The following is a 20,493-nucleotide window of genomic DNA, read 5'->3' as shown; positions in this document are numbered from 1 at the left end:
ACTCCTTTTTTGGGGGTGTCTTGCTAATTGCCTATAATTTCCACCTTTTGTCTATTCCATTTGCACAACAGCATGTGAAATTTATTGTCAATCAGTGTTGCTTCTTAAGTGGACAGTTTGATTTCACAGAAGTGTGATTGACTTGGAGTTACATTGTGTTGTTTAAGTGTTCCCTTTATTTTTTGGAGCAGTGTATAAGTAGCCAACTAATGTTAGGTAGCTACCTAACAACATACTGGTACATACTGGTGTAATGATATGCTATGTGCTTCGTAAGGACAGCATAGCTAACAAATTGTCAGCAAATATAACGTGTAAGGTAACTTCTTTGAAAAGTCAGTACTATTGCTCAAAATGTTCTTAACATTCGTCATAATTAAAGCAATGAATTTGTATCCGCTGTCGTTGTACTTCGACTGCATGTGTTCGACCATTTTCTTCAAATCTCGAAACGAGTGATGCCACGCCCATTTCCCGAAGCATTGCATTGTGGGCCCTAAAGTACGGAAATAGTGTCCTCTGCATGTATACTTCATATTTTGCCGAATTTAGTACGACATCCGGCATACTAACTATATACATACTATGACCAATGAGCATACTATATACTCAATGCATGTCACAAATAGCATGGTTAGTGCGGTTAGTATGAGTATTTCGAAAACAGCTCTAGTGTTTTCATTCCCCTTTAAGTTGGTTTCAATAGGGGGAAATGATGCACTCGTGGCTAAAGGGACTGTCTTAAAAGTGCAATCAGCAGAATGTGGTGTTTACAGGAAAACGTAATGTTTGTCTCAATTAAATGATCAAGAGCTCTTAAACAAACTGTTTTTTCCTACAACAATTACATTTTGAAATTTGATCTTGTTAATATTTATTATTTTATGTAAAAACATAAGGTCATAAAGCATGGAAAGGCCCGTGATCTTCAGTGTTTTCAGCAGTGGTGAGGCATAGGTAGGGTTGGGTGGGTTTCTTTGCTGGAGGAGTTTGAGGGGTCAGGTCAAATTATTTTATAGCATAACTGTGACAAGGTCACTTCTGGTGACTTTTTAAAAAGACATTCTACTCCAAAATGCATGAAAATTAAATGATGATGACAACATCTGAAATATAACTGATTCTCGCCACTGCACTGATTTTATATACATTTTTCCAGTTATGGGTCTTCTGTTCAATATCTCAGTGTGGGTTGGGTTAGTATTCCATTACCTCTCTTATTAAAGGTACACCTTTTATTTTTTCTCCAAAATCTTCCCCTTAATGTTTTTTTTACAAATATTTATCCTTTTACAGCTGTGGTTATTTTTCCACATACATACAGTAGAAGTCGGAAGTTTACATACACTTAGGTTGGAGTAATTAAAACTCGCTTTCCAACCACTCTATAACAAACTATAGTATTGGCAAGTTGGTTAGGACATCTACTTTGTGCATGACACAAGTAATTTTTTCAACAATTGTTTACAGGCAGATTATTTCACTTATAATTCACTGTTTCAAAATTCCAGTGGGTCAGAAGTTTACATACACTAAGTTGACTGTGCCTTTTTAAACAGCTTGGAAAATTCCCAAAAATTATGTCAAGGCTTTAGAAGCTTCTGATAGGCTAATTGACATCATTTGACTCAATTGGAGGTGTACCTGTGTATGTATTTCAAGGCTTAGCTTCAAACTCAGTGCCTCTTTCCTTGACATCATTGGAAAATCAAAAAAATCAGCCAAGACCTCAGAAAAACATTGTAGACCTCCACAAGTCTGTTTCATCCTTGGGAGCAATTTTCAAACACCTGAAGGTACCACATTCATCTGTACAAACAATAGTATGCAAGTATAAACACCATGGGACCACGCAGCCGTCATACCACGCGTTCTGTCTCCTAGAGATGAACATACTTTGGTGCAAAAAGTGCAAATCATTCCCAGAACAAAAGCGACGGACCTTGTGAAGATGCTGGAGGAAACAGGTACAACAGTATCTATATCCACAGTTAAACGAGTCATATATTGACATAACCTTAAACGCCGCTCAGCAAGGAAGAAGCCACTGCTCCAAAACCGCTCTTAAAAAAGCCAGACTACGGTTTGCAACTGCACATGGGGACAAAGATCATACTTTTTGGAGAAATGTCCTCTGGTCTGATGAAACAAAATTAGAACTGTTTGGCCATAATGACCATCGTTATGTTTGGAGGAAAAAGGTGGAGGCTGCAAGCCGAATAACACCATCCCAACCGTGAAGCACGGGGGTGGCAGCATCATGTAATGGGGGTGCTTTGCTGCAGGAGGGACTGGTGCACTTCACAAAATAGATGGCATCATGAGGAAAGAAAATTATGTGGATATATTGAAGCAACATCTCAAGACATAAGTCAGGAAGTTAAAGCTTGGTCGCAAACGGGTCTTCCAAATGGACAATGACCCCAAGTATATTTCCAAAGTTGAGGCAAACGGCTTTACGACAACAATGTCAAGGTATTGAAGTGGCCACAAAGCCCTGACCTCAATCCTATAGAAAATTTGTGGGCAGAACTGAAAAAGCATGTGCGAGCAAGGAGGTCTACAAACCTGACTCAGTTACACCAGCTCTGTCAAGAGGAATGGGCCAAAATTCACCCAACTTATTCTGGGAAGCTTGTGGAAGGCTACCTGAAACGTTTGACCCAAGTTAAACAATTTAAAGGCAATGCTACCAAATACTAATTGAGTGTATGTAAACTTCTGACCCACTGGGAATGTGATGAAAGAAATAAAAGCTGAAATAAATTATTCTCGCTACTATTATTCTGACATTTCACATTCTTAAAATAAAGTAGTGATCCTAACTGACCTAAAACAGTGAATTTGTACTTGGATTAAATGTCAGGAATTGTGAGAAACTGAGTTTAAATGTATTTGACTAAGGTGTATGTGAACTTGCGACTTCAACTATATCTAATTCTCATCAGTTTCTTATCCAAATGATGTATACCTGTAAAACCATTTGATGTTAGGTCACAGACCTCCCTCCTCCAATAGAATCTAAATTTTCCATTGAACTGATTTCATATGAATATTTGTAGTTATGAGACTTCTTTTCAATAGCTCACTGTCTATATGAACTACAGATCAACAAACAAGTGTGGTGGGTTCCTTTAAATCAAATACATTTTTATTGGTCACATACACATGGTTAGCAGATGTTATTGCGAGTGTAGCGAAATGCTTGTGCTTCTAGTTCTGACAGTGCAGCAATATCTAATAAGTAATCTAAAAATTCCACAACAGCTACCTAATACACACAAATCCAAGTAAAGGAATGGAATAAGAATATATACATATAAACATATGGACAAGGAATGACCGAGCGGTTTAGGCATGATGCAATAGATGGAATAAAATACAGTATATACATATGAGATGAGTAATGCAAGATATGCAAACATTATTAAAGTGACTAGTGATCCATTCATTAAAGTGGCCAATGATTTTAAGTCTGTATGTAGGCAGCAGCCTCCTTGTGATAGTGGTGGCTGTTTAACAGTCTGATGGCCTTGAGATAGAAGCTATTTTGCAGTCTCTCGGTCCCAGCTTTGATGCACCTGTACTGACCTTGCCTTCTGGATGGTAGCGGCGTGAACAGGCAGTGGCTCGGGTGGTTGTTGTCCTTGATGCTCTTTTTGGCCTTCCTGTGACATCGGGTGCTGTAGGTGTCCTGGAGGGCAGGTAATTTGTCTCCGGTGATGCGTTGTGCAGACCGCACCACCTTCTGGAGAGCCCTGCGGTTGTGGGCGGTGCAGTTGCCGTACCAGGTCCCTCTGCTGTTTTCTGAAGTCCACAATCATCTCCTTTGTTTTGTTGACGTTGAGTGAGAGGTTGTTTTCCTGACACCACACTCCGAGTGCCTTCCCCTCATCCCTATTGGCTGTCTCGTCGTTGTTGGTAATCAAGCCTACTGTTGTGTCATCTGCAAACTTTCTCTTATGAAAGCTACACCTTTTTTTTGTACTCCCCCCCTTTGATATTCTACAAATATTTATCCTATTACAGCTATGGTTCTTTGTTCACATAGATATCTCATTTTCAATAGTTTCTTATCCAAATGACATATACCTGTAAAACCAGTTGATGTTAAGTCACAGTCCTACCTCATCCATAGTACACCAATTAGAATTTCCCTTTTCCATTGCACAAATTTTTATGAATATTTCCATATTTTCAATAGTTCACTGTCCATATGAGCTACAGATCTACAAACAAGTGCGTTGGGTTCACCTTAAATGTAAAAAATTCATCCCTTTTGATTCTCTGTAAATATTTTTCCTATTACTGCCTTGGTTACTAAGTCAGGTACAGATAACAGTTTATGTTTCTTTGTATCCAGATGGTTTTGAAACAAACACTGAAAAAACACTCCAATATTGTACAGTTTTAACATATATTCCCTACCTAGGTCTTTATTCTACCACTTCAAGCAGTGGTTTTACATATTTGCTCACTTGTGCAGTTGTAATATGCTTGCCTTGCCTCTGCCTTTGATTTATTGTTTTCTGTTCTGTATTTTGACACTAGGTGTAGCCATTGGCCACAGTTCCTCTTAACCTGTGGACAAATATATTTGACCACCACACCTCTCATTGGCACGCCAGCTGAATAGTTTCTTTGCAAATGTTCTTTGCAAATCCCTATGACCTGTGTATTTGTCCATTCCATCTGTATCATTGATGAAGCCCAAAACAATCTTTTATTAGTTGTTTAAATATAATAAATATTTTTTAATGGCTATTTTTAGCTGCGAACACATAAGTGTTAGTTGCATAGGGCAGAGAGTGGATTAATGAGCTATACGTACTTGTGAGAGGAATGATCACATGAACATTATGGTAGAGGGTTCAAATTGGAATTTAGCCAGGACATCAGGGTAAGAAACGATTATCTTATGAGAAGTAGGCAAACCATGTTAAGCTACTAAATGATCAAAGAGTCAAGACACCCGTTTAAGACCCCTTCCAAAAGACAGCATCCCCCAAAGGGCAATGTCATAGGCACAATACCCAATCACCCCTTTGAACCTATGCCCTATGCACTTGTGGAGATCAAAGGTTATGGAGATTGGTATAAGCAGTATGGTGAAAAGTCAAAATACTATAAGATGGAAAGTTGAAGTTATTGCCATATTGCTTACACCAGTCAAATCCACTCAGATCTCCACAAGTTCATATGATTTAGGATTGGGCCATACACCACTTACATAACCATTTGGTGTGTAATATCACATTTCCAACCATATACATTAGGGATTAACCTGGGTAACTGGGATCCCTGGACTGTCCAGGGAACACTCTTCACATTTCCCCAAATAAAATGACAAAACCAGGGAAATAAAGAAAAAAAGACCTAATGTCTGCACTAATGCAATTCCACAAAATACACAACATGCGCAGCATCAGACTAGCCAAAAAATGTAATAGGACATTTTCCAAGCTGGTTGATGCATGGAAGCCTTTAACCTAGCATATTTACTTCACAAATAGTCGCCATAAATTCCACACACGCGTAACTGAAACTGACATAAAAACCACACACATAAGTGACACTGCCAGACTGCACACGCAACCTGAATGCAGTTAATAAACCCTACAGGAAACCCCTACAGTATAGCCTATAAAATACAGTCACAATTTTGATAGGCCTATGCACAATTCACTACATAGGCATCTCTGTCAACTGAAGTCTTAACATATAACATATATATTTTCCTATATTGTCCCAATCCCAATGAAACGCAAAATCCTGACTCCTGTCTCGCATGAACATTCCTAACTTTATTCTGTAATCCATAGGTTGTATTAACAAAGCACGCCTCTCGCATATGTTGACTGAGAATGATCATATCTTACGAGTTCCAACCCAACTTTTCTATGACTTTTATCGCGTTTATCTTTACTTTTTTTGTACAGAAAGTTCATACTATTATCACATATGACTTCTGGACATCAGATCGACAGTTACTAACCTCGATTATGACTTCAAATAGAGTTCAACTCTGACTCAGCTGTTCCACTGGAAGTTCCAGTGATGCGCTCAATATGGAAGTGGTCGGATGAAGCATACGCGAGGCTACAAGACTGTTTTGCTAGTACAGACGGGGATTACAGAAGGGGATATCGTGCCTGGCCGTGCAGTCATGAGTGAACAGGGAGTACAGGAGGGGACTGAGCATGCACCCATCCTTGTAAATGGGTCAAATATAGCCCCCTTGGTAGCTAGAGGTAAATAATACAAATGCTGGGCCCTTCAGTGACTGGGTGCCATGCAGTGTGTAATCTTCATATAGGTTTAACCCTTCTGAATAGGAATTCATTTTTTTTTGTAGCTTACACGCAATTACCGGTATTGCACTTTTACGATGGTCCCTAAATCACCAGCGACGAAGAGTTCGAATATCGGTAAACATAAAGGGTTTACCTAGCTCTGTGCCATCATCTGATTCTATATATCACTCATCATCCTAGGACCGTCTGTCCGAGAGCTATTGAAGAACAAACTCCGAATCTCCAAAGTAAACATGTTTTTACTGCAATTCATTTTTTTCTTCAGCCTAACAGATGATGTTGATGCAGAGACTCAAAAACAGACTAACAAGTGAAACCGCTAACGTTAGCTTACTAGCTAGCTAACGTTACCTAACTTAGCATAACTAGCTTGCTAGCTAAAGCATAAAAATATTTAGGACTGCTGGCTAAGATCTTGGCGTTGTTTCTTTGTTCTTCATCTAGCCTGAGACCGATACACCGAGGCGCAGTTGATGTTGGACCTCCGTCAGCAGCAACATGTACCCCAGCGCTGCGCCAGCGGGATGCCCGCCCTACAACTCCAAAAACGGGCACGGTAATGGACTCTACCCGCTACCTCAGGCCTTCCTTCAACATCACCAGCAACTAGCTGAGGCTCCACGAAACATCGCTAACACAAAGTAAGGCAATCCCATTGAATAATGTTGCTGGGTGGGTCTTTCTATGTATGTATGTCCATATAGACTAAAGGGAACACGTTTTTCAAGAAATTGAACAGAGGTTTTATATACTTTTAAGCCGGTAGTTCTGAAAACAGTGCTCAAGAGTCTAAAAGTGTCCTCGAAATTGTGTACATGGTCATAGTTCACGAGCCCCCTGTAGCATGTGCACAAAGAGAGTAACAAAAACACTGCTGTGCATGATGGGCTAGACACGCATCCCCATGGGACAATACTTTGCCCATTGAATTAGGATTTAGCATACTATAAATAATTTAAACCTCCATTATGATGGCCCAAAGGTCAGCCATGTTGGTCAGGGAGTTGGTCGACCATGGTTTGCCAGTGCTGTGATAAGTTGTTTTGTAAAACAATGAATGTGAAGAATGTATCTGCACTCTGTGTGTTAGCTAGCTAGCCAATCCGTTTTAGAGAATGATTCCATACATTTTTCAAATTAACTGCCAATGTACCAACATTTCATTCAAACAATCCACAGCCATACACTGGCTCAAATCAGTTGATGATAGGACTTAGATAAGTTGTAAATGCAACAAGTACTGATGTTGTATCATATAATAACACTAACAGCTTTAAAAGAAAACAAAATCTGAGACATATATGGTCTGTTTACGTATATTTTTTAGAGGCTATTTATACAGAACATATGTATAAAATGTGTATACACTGTATTTATAATTATATGACAATATTTTAGGTTGGCTATAATGCCATTACACAATTTCTGATACATCACTTGCCTTTTATTTTCCTGCATACAGTATATTCAGAAACTATTCTGTTACGTTACAGCCTGTGTGTAATGTTTGTGTGTGTATGTACAGTACCAGTCAAAAGTTTGGAGGCACCTTTATTTTTTACTATTCTCTACATTGTAGAATATTAGTGAAGACCATTGGCTACGGGTTGCGCTGTTTTGCGGCTATGAACGATGGACTTGACGATATACCTGTTAGGCTCTGACCAAGATTAAGGCGTTCCCTGGTTGTGACCAGGAATAATGCCCCCCTCCTACCTCCTCACAACAAACATTTATCTTCCAAAGACGCACGGTTTTGCATCTTGACAAATTATGTAACTAGTACACACATCATGAAAGTAGGAGAGATGCACAGTAGCTCCCACCATGTATGTGTGAGATGTTTTATGTTTTACCACTCATTACTGCTGTAACTTGTCTAGATAAAGAGTACGAGACTGAAAATGTCAATGAATACAGATGCAGATCGCTAGAGTTTTTGCCTCCCAGCCTTTCTTCCTAACATTTTAAAGACTGATGCCACTGTTCTTAAAGCTTTTCAGCTGGACACGTCTCTAATCTTACCTTGTTCCATCAGCACTTGAGTTGGTTGGTTTTCACAACTCCATCCAGTCAACCGGGACAGGCTTCACAACCTGAAAAATAAGGACTATTACAAAATGCTGTGTAACATAGACCTACTGATAGTGTTCTTGGTTTGTGGCAACGCAGTTCTGTCTCTGTGCAGCTGTGGATTGGTGGTGCAGCAGGAGTGTTGAGTTGTGATAAGTGTGCAGTCTGGTAAAGTGCAACTAGATGGTTAAACAGAGCACTTCCTGCAACACAGGAGCAGAGGCTTCAGACTACTGGTACTGAGTGGTTCAACACCATTTGTGGAGTGAAGAAAAGTGCTAAAGTGAGGTGCTCATACAGTTGAAGTCGGAAGTTTACATACACCTTAGCCAAATACATTTAAACTCAGTATTTCACAATTCCTGACATGTAATCCTAGTAAAAATTCCCTGTCTTAGGTCAGTTAGGATCACCACTTTATTTTAAGAATGTGAAATGTCAGAAAAATAGCAGAGTGATTTATTTCAACTTTTATTTTTTTCATCACATTCCCAGTGGGTCAGAAGTTTACATACACCCAATTAGTATTTGGCAGCATTGCCTTTAAATTGTTTAACTTGGGTCAAACGTTTTGGGTAGTCTTCCACAAGCTTCCCACAATAAGTTGGGTGAATTTTGGCCCATTCCTCCTGACAGAGCTGGTGTAACTGAGTCAGGTTTGTAGGCCTCCTTACTCGCACACCCTTTTTCAGTTTTTCCCACACATTTTCTACGGGATTGAGGTCAGGGATATGTGAAGGCCACTCCAATACCTTGACTTTGTTGTCCTTAAGCCATTTTGCTACAACTTTGGAAGTATGCTTCGGGTCATTGTCCATTTGGAAGACCCATTTGCGACCAAGCTTTAACTTCCGGACTGATGTCTTGAGATGTTGCTTCAATATATCCACATCATTTTCTTTCCTCATGATGCCATCTACTTTGTGAAGTGTAGCAGCCCCTCCTGCAGCAAAGCACCCCCACAACATGATGAAGCCACCCCCATGCTTCACGGTTGGGATGGTGTTCTTCGGCTTGCAATCCTCACCCTTTTTCCTCCAAACATAACGATTGTCATTATGGCCAAACAGTTCTAATTTTGTTTCATCAGACCAGAGGACATTTCTCCAAAAAGTATGATCTTTGTCCCCATGTGCAGTTGCAAACCGTAGTCTGGCTTTTTTTATGGCGGTTTTGGAGCAGTGGCTTCTTCCTTTCTGAGCTGCCTTTCTGGTTATGTGGATATATAGGACTCGTTTTACCGTGGATCTAGATACTTTTGTACCTGTTTCCTCCAGCATCTTCACAAGGTCCTTTGCTGTTGTTCTGGGATTGATTCGCACTTTTCGCACCAAAGTATGTTCATCTCTAGGAGACAGAACGCGTCACCTTCCTGAGTGGTATGACGGCTGCGTGGTCCCATGGTGTTTATACTTGCATACTATTGTTTGTACAGATGAACGTGGTACCTTCAGGCGTTTGTAAATTGCTCCCAAGGATGAACCAGACTTGTGGAGGTCTACAATTTTTTTCTGAGGTCTTGGCTGATTTATTTTAATTTTCCCATGATGTCAAGCAAAGAGGCAATGAGTTTGAAGGTAGGCCTTGAAATACATCCGCAAGTACACCTCCAATTGACTCAAATTATGTTAATTAGCCTATCAGAAGCTTCTGAAGCCATGACATCATTTTCTGGAATTTTCCAAGCTGTTTAAAGGCACAGTCAACTTAGTGTATGTAAACTTCTGACCCACTGGAATTGTGATACAGTGAAATAATCTGTCTAAACAATTGTTGGAAAAATGTAATTATGTCATGCACAAAGTAGATATCCTAACCGACTTGCCAAAACTATAGTTTGTTAACAGGAGATTTGTGGAGTGGTTGAAAAACGGGTTTTAATGACTCCACCCTAAGTGTATGTAAACTTCCGACTTCAACTGTATATGGCGTCGTGTCGGCAAGCGGTTTGCTCACGTCAACATTGTGAACAGAGTTCCACATGGTGGGGTTATGGTGTCAGCAGGCATATGCTGTGGTCAATAAACACAATTGCATTTTATTGATGGAAATTTTAATGTACAAAATATAATGATGAGATCCCGAGGCCCATTTTTTTAAGGTATCTGTGACCAACAGATGCATATCTGCATTCCCAGTAATGTCAAATCCATGGATTACGGCCTAATTTATTTATTTCAATTGACAGATTTTGTCATATGAACTGTAACTCGGTAAAATCTTGAATTGTTGCATGTAGCGTTTATATTTTTGTTCATTATATATTTAGGCTAGTTACATTAACAGGAAACATATACAGGGAAAAAAAGGCGACTGGAGATCTAAATAACCAAAGCATAATCTTCAACCCACGTCATCAATTAAGCAATGCCAGCCTACCATAAACATGTTTCCAGACTATTTAGATTGTTCAAATATGTGTTATGTACTTGTTCTTTTCTGAAACTCTTTTTTTTAATGTGTCACCTTTTTGGACCCTCACCAGTTTGCATCACTGCAGGTAAACCAAAGCATTGGTTGCTGTTGTACCTTGTCTATACATTGCTTACAGCAGTGATCATCAACTAGATTCAGCCGCGGGACCTTTTTGTTTTTATTGTTTGAGCATATGGTCAGGGGGCCGGAACATAATTACAAATAATATGTAGACTGCAAATTGATCGCAAGAAGCCCAAGCCAATATAATGGGGGGCAAATAAGATCCCGCGGGCAGCCAGTTGGGGAATCCTGGTTTACAGGTTAAGGGAACCAATATGTCATTTTGTACTTTGGGTGAACCATTCAGGGGTGGGGGATTGTTTTAAAATGAATCACAGAATACCAGGAACAGCCCCATCTACTGGTCAGAATCTGGTAATATCAGGATGTAAGATGGGACATAAAACTAACAACTTCAATGACTAATATCTCTGAACAGGGTAAAAAAAACTATCTCAAATTCACTGAGCCGCAGCGCCATACTACTTGTCAAACGTGTGGGTTTGGGATTGGTGTGGGTGGTCTGTGTGTGGCTTTTGACAATTTCTTTGGAATCCTCATGTTTCACACATTGTTAGAATATTTTGGGGTCCAAATCAGATTTCATCTACTATATTTATTGAATATCATATGATTGTTATAATTTAAAATGCACAATTTGGGTGAAATCTAATTAGATCAATTTCTCAGAGATCTAATTAGATTTCAACAAAATGTTGCAGGAATGCTAATCTTATCTGTTTCTAACTACAAAAATGATTCCCGGGAACAATCTCAGTTGGTGGGTGTCATGACTTGCTGAAATGACATGGCAAGACCCTAAAGTATTATCAAAGACTTTCTAAACCTTGGTCTGCTGCAGACTACTTTTCCTGTTTCCCTAGCTGACAAAATAACTTCTCTTTTCCTAACCTTGTGAAAATGAATCCTGCATTTGTGCCAAATGTGCGCAAGCAATACAGAATCAAATGCGTTCTCTTTTAGTCTGTATGGCTACTTGTATGTACTTGATCTCTTTGCTCTGTTTATCGACTACTGAGATATTTCATGCTGGTGTGTTAGCCTATTCTCACTGTGTGTGTGTAGTTTCCATGGTCGGTCCCTGCCTGCAGGTCCTTCAGATATTCCCCCATATGATTGGAAGCCAAGTCCCAGCACCCCACCTGGTCCTCATGCATCTGCACTGGCCAACATGAGGAAGTAAGGCTTGTTTATTCTTTCTCTGTTTTCTTCAACCTGCCCTATTTCATTAGCGCAGGCACCATTTCCAAACGTTAGACCTGAAATGTTGCAGTTTCCTAAAGTGTGTGTGTCTTCCTCTTCTGTGTGTGTGTGCTCCTGTGTCTTCTCCCTATGTATACTAGGAGGCACAGTGGAGACCACAGCCCGTATAATGTAAAGAGGCAGCACTTCAGTTCCCCTGTCCCCCATCATGGCAGTCCTCCTGCTGTCGGCTCCTCTCCCTCGGTATCCCGCCCTGGCCCCAGGGAAACACAGTATTCCCTAATCCAGCACTCCCCTCTCAGCCCCCAACCGTCTGCCCCACGGATGCCCCCCCTGTGGGGAGAGAACCCTCATAGCTCACTGCAGGCTTATGCCAAGGACAAGGTAAGCCTCGGGATCATGATAATAATACATATTATGTGTAGCGGGTTTTCTTTTTATCCAACCTGGGCGTTCACATTCACGTTCACATGGATATACACAAACAAATAGAGATCATGGGAAAACAAGTCCCAGTGGGGTAGCCCGTGTGTGTATCAGCACAGATGCTGTGAGTTGTTGTGTCTCTCAGCTGAGTGGTCAGATGGTGGAGCTTTTTGAGGCATGCCAGCAGCAGTCGACTGACCTGGAGAGGAAGGAGCTGTGCAGAGCTCAACTACAGAGAGAGATCCAGAGACTCTTCCCATGTATGTAACACACACAGACACACACTAAATCATCCTACTGTCATAATTCTCTACACCCCCCCCACCCATGTCTCTCTCTCTCTCTTTCTCTCAGTGGTGAGGTTGTACCTGGCTGGTTCTTCTCTGAGTGGTTTCGGCAGCAGGAACAGTGATGCTGACCTCTGTTTGGTCATCCAAGCAGCACCAGTGAGTGTGTCAATTACTTGTAACACACACAAACCAGATCTCCATCCAACCATTTAATGCGGATGAATTACCTGAAGCATAAAAAAAGTCTCAACAGGCCTGGTGGAAACAGGAAGTTTATGGGTAAAATGTCCTAATGTCAACAAAACAAAATACGCTTGACAAGGTTGGATAATCTTTTTGTCGTGAAATTGAGTATGCGACAATTGTGGTGGAAACACCTTTATGTGCAAATGTTGATATAACAACCATCATTTTGAGGTAAACTTGGAAGTAAATATGTTATGTTGTAGGCCTATCACCACAATGTGGAAAAGCATGAGTTTATAGGCAGATTAAATGAGTTATGATGAACTTCACATGGTGGTTAAGTGCATGGTGATCATGCAAATTTCCAATAAATATCGAGGGTAGGCTATTATTTGAATGCTGGTGACATGATGATCGGTGCTTTATCAAATATAATGATCTTGCTCTTAGCCTATCTTGTCATATAACCTACCCTGTCCACTTTATCAGCGAACGCTTGTCTAAAAAGCATGCGCCAAAACTAGGTTGGGCACATTTGCTATTTATCACAACTGTTTTTGGGACAAAACGATTGGTAGAGTTGAACGTTAGATTGAAACGCATTGAACTTCTGTTTTTTTATTTGGTACATGGGAACATAAGCGCAAAAGTGTTTTTAATTTGCACTGTGTCCTCCTACATAGCTTTTGATGGAAACACACCTCGTGGTAAAATGCACATATTGTTTTTATGCAGATTAAAAAAATATATATATATTTACTTGAAAATCTGTCGCCAATTGGATGGAAACCTAGCTACAGACACACAGCCATATTAGCATAGACGTGACATCAGTTAAAACACCTCAAAACAAGACATTGTGAAACGAGCCACCTACAGTAGCTATCTGGCCATCTAGAATCACAACAACACACAGACTTCTGCCCCATTGAAGCGTGCGCATCGTTTTTGTGACCATCAGCTAACCCGTCCATATTTCTGTGAATAAAATGCCCATTGACCCTGTCTGTGTCTCTGTCAGGTGGACCAGAGGAATGATGCTGTGTATGTACTCAGTCTCATTCAGCAGCTCTTCTACAGACTCTGTGAGTACTAACGCTGCTGTTTAAGCACATTTCAGCTGTGTCTCTCAATACTCTTCATCGGCTTCCTTTCCTTGTCTCCGATCCATTATGAATACTAGTACAGTACCAGTCAAAAGTTTGGACACACCTACTCATTCAAGGGTTTTTCTTTATTTTTTACTATGTTCTACATTGTAGAATTATAGTGAAGACATCAGAACTATGAAATAACACATATGGAATCATGTAGTAACCAAAAACGTTAACTTTTGACTGGTACTGTACGTGAAAGGACTGGATAAGGTTCCGCTTTTTGTTTACACCATATGGCTTTCACCTGTCAGATCGGTGGGCTTGGCCCGTCTTGTTTGTATAGTAATGATAAAGGAGCAGCTGTATTTATCCTCAGAGGGCTCTAGTTCCCCGGTGAAGCCAGAGTCATTGATATATATATAGAGATGTAGGTAAACTAAACACACACCATGGTGTTCACTTTAGGTAGTCATAGTAATGAAAATATGTGTGCAAGGTCTTGTGGAGTTGAGGAATACGTGTGTGTTCTGGTCCACAGCGTACATAGAGAGACCGCAGCTGATCCGAGCCAAGGTCCCCATCCTCAAATTCAGAGACAAAGTCAGGTGGGTGGAAACTTTATCAATCAATCACATTTTATTTGTCTTTTTGATTTTCACAAACACATTTAGGCTTAGCAGTCAGAGGCAACACTGGCAAGGAAAGACTCCTTGAGAAGAAACCTTGTGAACAACCTTGTGACTATTGAGGTGAAGCCAATATTCCTCTGGCTGACTGGGTATAAGCGTATAGGTTCTCCTTCACACAATACGGCTGTGCATCAAACATTTCTTTACAGACAGAAATATGTACATGTTACTAATGGTCCAATTCCACAGTAGAACAGTGCACGGGCAATGGACTAGGTATATCAAACCTCAATAAAAATGTATTTATCTCTTCCTCTATCTTTCTCCAGTGGAGTCGAGTTTGATCTGAACGTAAACAACACTGTAGGGATCAGAAACACCTTCTTGCTGAGGAGTTACGCCTACGGTTAGGTCACGCACATAACACTCATACCCATCACTGCTTATCTGTCACCGCTCACCTTTCACCCTCTTCCAGCTATTGGCTACTGGTTAAACTAAATCATTCGTTTGTGCTTGACATTAAAACGGGGGATCTAAACAGTGTGGCTATTCTACTTTCTTTTTACAGTGCATTCCCTTACCTTTTTCCACGTTTTGTTACGTTACATGCCGACTTATTCTAAAATTGGTTAAATACATTTTTCCCCCTCATCAATCTACACACAATACCCCATTGCAAATGTATTAAAAACAAAAAACAGATACCTTATTTACATACAGTACCAGTCAAAAGTTTGGACACTCTTACTCATTCAAGGGTTTTTCTTTATTTTATCGACATCAACGCCATAATCGACGTTGATGTCGATTATGGCAGCCCCCCCCCCCCCCCTGCGCACCTCTCTGATTCAAAGGGGTTGGGTTAAATGCAGAAGTTGAATGCATTCAGTTGTACAACTGACTAGGTATCCCCCTTTCCGCTATTCAGACCCTTTGCTATGAGACTCGAAATTGAGCTCAGGTGCATCCTGTTTCCATTGATCATCCTTGATGGTTCTACAACTTGATTGGAGTCCACCTGTGGTAATTTCAATTGATTGGACATTATTTGGAAAGGCATACACCTGTTTATATAAGGTCCTACAGTTGACAGTGCATGTCAGAGCAAAAACCAAGCCATGAGGTCGAAGGAATTGTCTGTAGAGCTCCGAGACAGGATTGTGTCGCGGGACAGATCTGGGGAAGGGTACCAAAACATTTCTGCATTATTGAGGGTCCCCAAGAACACAGTGGCCTCCATCCTTCTTAAATGGAAGATGTTCGGAACCACCAAGACTCTTCCGCCCGGCCAAACTGAGCAATCGGGGGAGGAGGGCCTTGGTCAGGGAGGTGACCAAGAACCCGATGGTCAGTCTGACAGAGCTCTAGAGTTCCTCTGTGGAGATGGTAGAACCTTCCAGAAGGACAACCATCTCTGCAGCACTCCACCAATCAGGCCTTATGGTAGAGTGGCCAGACGGAAGCCACTCCTCAGTAAAAGGCACATGACAGCCTGCTTGAAGTTAGCCAAAAGGCAACTATAGACTCTCTGGTCTGATGAAACCAAGATTGAACACTTTGACCTTAATGCCAAGCGTCACGTCTGGAGGAAACCTGTTATCATCCCTATGCTGAAGAATGGTGGTGGCAGCATCATGCTTCGGGATGTTTTTCAGCGGCAGGGACTGGGAGACTACTCAGGATCAAGGAAAAGATGAACGGAGCAAAGTACAGAGAGATCCTTGATGAAAATCTGCTCCAGAGCGCACAGGATCTCAGACTGGGGCGAACGTTCACCTTCCAACAGGATAATGACCCTAAGCACACAGCCAAGATAGCGCAGGAGTGGCTTCCGGACAAGTCTCTGAATGTCCTTGAGTGGCCCAGCCAGAACCCGGACTTAAACAATATGGACATCTCTAGAGAGACCTGAAAATAGTTGTGAGGCGACTCTCCCCAACCAACCTGACAGCTTGAGAGGATCTGTAGAGAAGAATGGGAGAAACTCGCCAAATACAGGTGTGCCAAGCTTGTAGCATCATACCCAAGAAGACTCAAGGCTGTAATTGCTGTCAAATTACTGAGTAAAGGGTCTGAATACTTATGTAAGTGTGACATTTCAGTGTTTTATTTTTAATAAATGTCCAAAAAAATTATAAAACCCTGTTTTTGCTTTGTCATTATGGGGTATTGTGTGACATGATGAGGAAAATTTACACACAATACCCTTATAGAATAAGGCTGTAATGTAACAAAATGTAGAAAAGGTCAAGGGGTCTGAATACTTTCCAAATGCACTGTACATGCTGTTCTAGAGTAACCACAGACTTGCACTACCACATTACACCGCTCACAACAAATGAATAATATCAAAACAGATAATTTGGGTGAAAGTCACACATTTCAATAAGGAGAGTATTTCTAACCCTGTTACACACTCATACAATGTGCTGGATGTGTGCCCACTATGTTCCAATTCTGTACTAGCCTCTTCTCTCTCGCTCCGTGTGTCTATAGCTGAGCGGCGTGTGCGTCCCATCATCTTGGTGGTAAAGAGGTGGGCCAGACATCACAGGATAAACGACGCCAGTAAAGGAACACTCAGCAGCTACACTCTAGTACTGATGGTACTACACTACTTACAGAGTGAGTGTAAACACACACACACACACACACACACACACACACACACACACACACACACACACACACACACACACACACACACACACACACACACACACAGTAATCATGGTCCTGCACTAATAACTACAATATACCTCTGGCATTCCTTTTTCGAGGTTAACCACTACACTGTTTAACCCAGTGTGTCTGTCTCTGTCTTTACAGCTTTGCCTGAACCAGTCATTCCCTCTCTGCAGAAGGAATATCCAGTAAGGAAATTTACATTTACTCTTAAACGACATAAAACAGGCTACATTACAGGTTTATTAAGTCCTTTTAGGCTACAAATTCCAATAAAAGGACATCATGTCATTACTTTCCATGATTTGTCTAACTACACTATCTTGAATCTAGCAAAGATGTTTCTTTTGGTTCAGCGTGTAGTATTTATTTAGTTTCAAAGCGCAAACATTTTCTAACAGGTTTCTTACACTGGGGGGGCAGGCCTGCCCGGGGCAAGTCCAGGGGAGTTGCATAGCAACACGTGACTAAAAGGCAGGCAATGTCGGCTTAACGGCAAAAGCTAAAATGGCTTTGAAAAAATAAGATAGCATTCACTACTAACTAGCCTAGGGGTTAGAGGGTTGGGCCAGTAGCCGAAAGATTGCTGGTTCGAGTACCTGAGCTGTCAAGGTAAAACATCCTTGAGCAAGGCACTTTACCATAATTTTCTCCAAGGGTGCCGTACTATGACTGACCATGTCAAACAACACATTTCACTGCACCTATCCGGTGTATGTGACAATAAAATATTTTATACTTTTTTTATGATAAATTATTGACGTATAATAGGAATTTGGGTACATTACTCAACCTGTAACTCCAATGTTCTAATGAATATTGGTTTCTCCCAGCACCCAGACACCTCCTTTCCACTGTGTGTAGGAGTCTTTGTCCCTATATGATGCAGGGTTTCCGTAAGCCGGCAATACATGAAAAGCTGATAAATAAAACTGTTGCCGGCCAATTATCAGGGGGAAGGAAAATAATCCCATTGCAAAAATAATACTTTTTAGCATATTCCATGATGGAAATACTAGTCGATGTAAATACATTTGACCGGTCATGCTTACCCGTTTATAGGTTAATTAGCATAATTTTGTGGAACTAAATTGGTCTGTGTGTATTTTCATTGGTCGTTAAGTTTATCACATGCGTACAGATACAGAGCCTATGAGCGGAAAATCTGTCAAGACAGCGGGAGAGCTGCTGCTACAGCTTTTCAAACAACTAATTTGTTGCTGCTGGAGTGAAACGTGCTTTTATAATCCCATTCATTGCCTATATGCAACAGTAAGAAAGGTGTGTCACACTACTTTGCAATGATCTGGATGCAATATGTATTTTGAAAACTTAGTTGTTTGAAACCTGAACGTTTTACTTCATATAATTAGGCATGTCTTACCTTGCTTCAAAGTAAAATACGACAATACAAACGTGGAGGCAATTATACTGGGAAAAATAAATAAATCGCAAGGTGTAAAGTTCCCAGACATTTTCGATACGCACAAAAAGCTTATTTCTCAAAAATATTGTGCAGAAATTTGTTTGCGTCCCTGTTAGTGAGCATTTCCCCTTTGCCAAGTTGGTCCATCCACCTGACAGGTGTGGCATATCAAGAAGCTGATTAAATAGCATGATCATTGCATACTTGCACCTTGTGCTGGGAACAATAAAAGGCCACTCTAAAATGGTCAGTTTTTTCACAGATGTCTCAAATTCTGAGAGAGCATGCAATTGGCATGCTGACTGCAGTAATGTCCACCAGAGCTGTTGCCAGAGAATTTAATGTTCATTTCTCTACCATAAGCGTTGTTTGTGAGAATGAATGGCAGTATGTCCAACCGGCCTCACAAACACAGACCACGTGTAACCACACCAACCCATGACCTCTACATCTGGCTTCTTCACCTCCGGGATCGTCTGAGACCAGCCAACCGGACAGCTGATGAAACTGTGTTTGCACAACTGAAGAATTTCTGTACAAACTGTCATAAACCATGTCAGGGAAGCTCATCTGACTTCATTGGGCAAATGCTCACCTTCGATGGCCACTGGCACACTAGAGAAGTGTGCTCTTTACAGGTGAATCCTGGTTACCATGGCGTTGTGTGTGCGACCGGTTTGCTGATGTCAATGTTGTGAACAGAGTGCCCCATGGTGGGGTTATGGTATGGGCAGTCATAAGCTACGGACAACAAACACAATTGCATTTTATCCATGGCAATTTGAATGCAGACACACCTTGACGAGATCCTGAGGCCCATTGTCGTGCCATTCATCCACCGCCATAACCTCATGTTTCAGCATGATAATGCACTGCCCATGTCGAAATGATCTGTACACAATTTCTGGAAGTTGAAAATGTCTCAGTTCTTCCATGAGCTGCTGCGCATACTCACCAGACATGTCACCCATTGAGCATGTTCGTGATGCTCTGGATCAACGTGTACAACATCGTCTTACAGTTCCCACCAATATTCAGCATTTTCGCACAGCCATTGAAGAGGAGTGGGACAACATTCCATAGATCACAATCAACAGCCTGATCAACTTTATGAGAAGGAGATGTCGCGCTGCATGAGACAAATAGTGTTCATAATGGATACTGACTGGTTTTCTGATCTTCGCCCCTTCCTTTTTTTTAAGGTATCTGTGACCAACAGATGCATATCTGTATTCCCAGTCATGTGTCATCCACAGATTAGGGTCTAATGAATTAATACAAATTAGCTGATTTCCTTATATGACCTGTAACTCAGTAAAATCTTTGAAATTGTGGAATGTTGCATTTTTATTTTTGTTCAGTGTGTTTTATAAAGACATCCATAAGCCATTGAAACCGGTAGCATATTTCTCTCATGTTCTATTGATTTTCAAGTGAACTTTCTTTCATTTTCCAGTAGCCAAAGGCACAATCCTGGTCATATTAGCAACCCATGCTAGTTGCATCTCCAGGTCTCCCCTCTTTCAAAATTTCTAGCAGACATTTTCATCTCTGTCACTTGAAACCGCTTGCATTTTCGGTGCACTTTCGACAATGGTGTTTTTTTGCTAATTGCATTATGGAATGAACATTCACGCGTAGCTTACTGCCTTGTGCACATTG

At 40.9% G+C, this 20,493-nt stretch overlaps 1 protein-coding gene across 1 annotated transcript in view; it reads left to right on the top strand.

The window, feature by feature from the left end:
* Positions 1-6,400: 6,400 nt before the first annotated feature.
* tent2 (terminal nucleotidyltransferase 2) overlaps positions 6,401-20,493 on the top strand; it is a 35,607-nt gene continuing 21,514 nt past the window's right edge. Inside the window, exons 1-11 of the mRNA XM_055920599.1 lie at positions 6,401-6,541; positions 6,759-6,955; positions 11,952-12,065; positions 12,230-12,473; positions 12,661-12,775; positions 12,870-12,961; positions 14,013-14,076; positions 14,627-14,693; positions 15,047-15,123; positions 17,217-17,345; positions 17,550-17,593. Of these exons, the coding sequence (XP_055776574.1) occupies positions 6,813-6,955; positions 11,952-12,065; positions 12,230-12,473; positions 12,661-12,775; positions 12,870-12,961; positions 14,013-14,076; positions 14,627-14,693; positions 15,047-15,123; positions 17,217-17,345; positions 17,550-17,593 (1,089 nt within the window). The 5' untranslated portion in view covers positions 6,401-6,541; positions 6,759-6,812. The remainder of the gene's footprint in view (positions 6,542-6,758; positions 6,956-11,951; positions 12,066-12,229; positions 12,474-12,660; positions 12,776-12,869; positions 12,962-14,012; positions 14,077-14,626; positions 14,694-15,046; positions 15,124-17,216; positions 17,346-17,549; positions 17,594-20,493) is intronic.

The sequence above is a fragment of the Salvelinus fontinalis genome, chromosome 4 (genome assembly GCF_029448725.1).
Source record: "Salvelinus fontinalis isolate EN_2023a chromosome 4, ASM2944872v1, whole genome shotgun sequence".
Classification (NCBI taxonomy): domain Eukaryota; kingdom Metazoa; phylum Chordata; class Actinopteri; order Salmoniformes; family Salmonidae; genus Salvelinus; species Salvelinus fontinalis.
The sequence above is the reverse complement of the archived record's forward strand: the minus strand, read 5'-3'. Positions and strand labels throughout refer to the sequence as shown.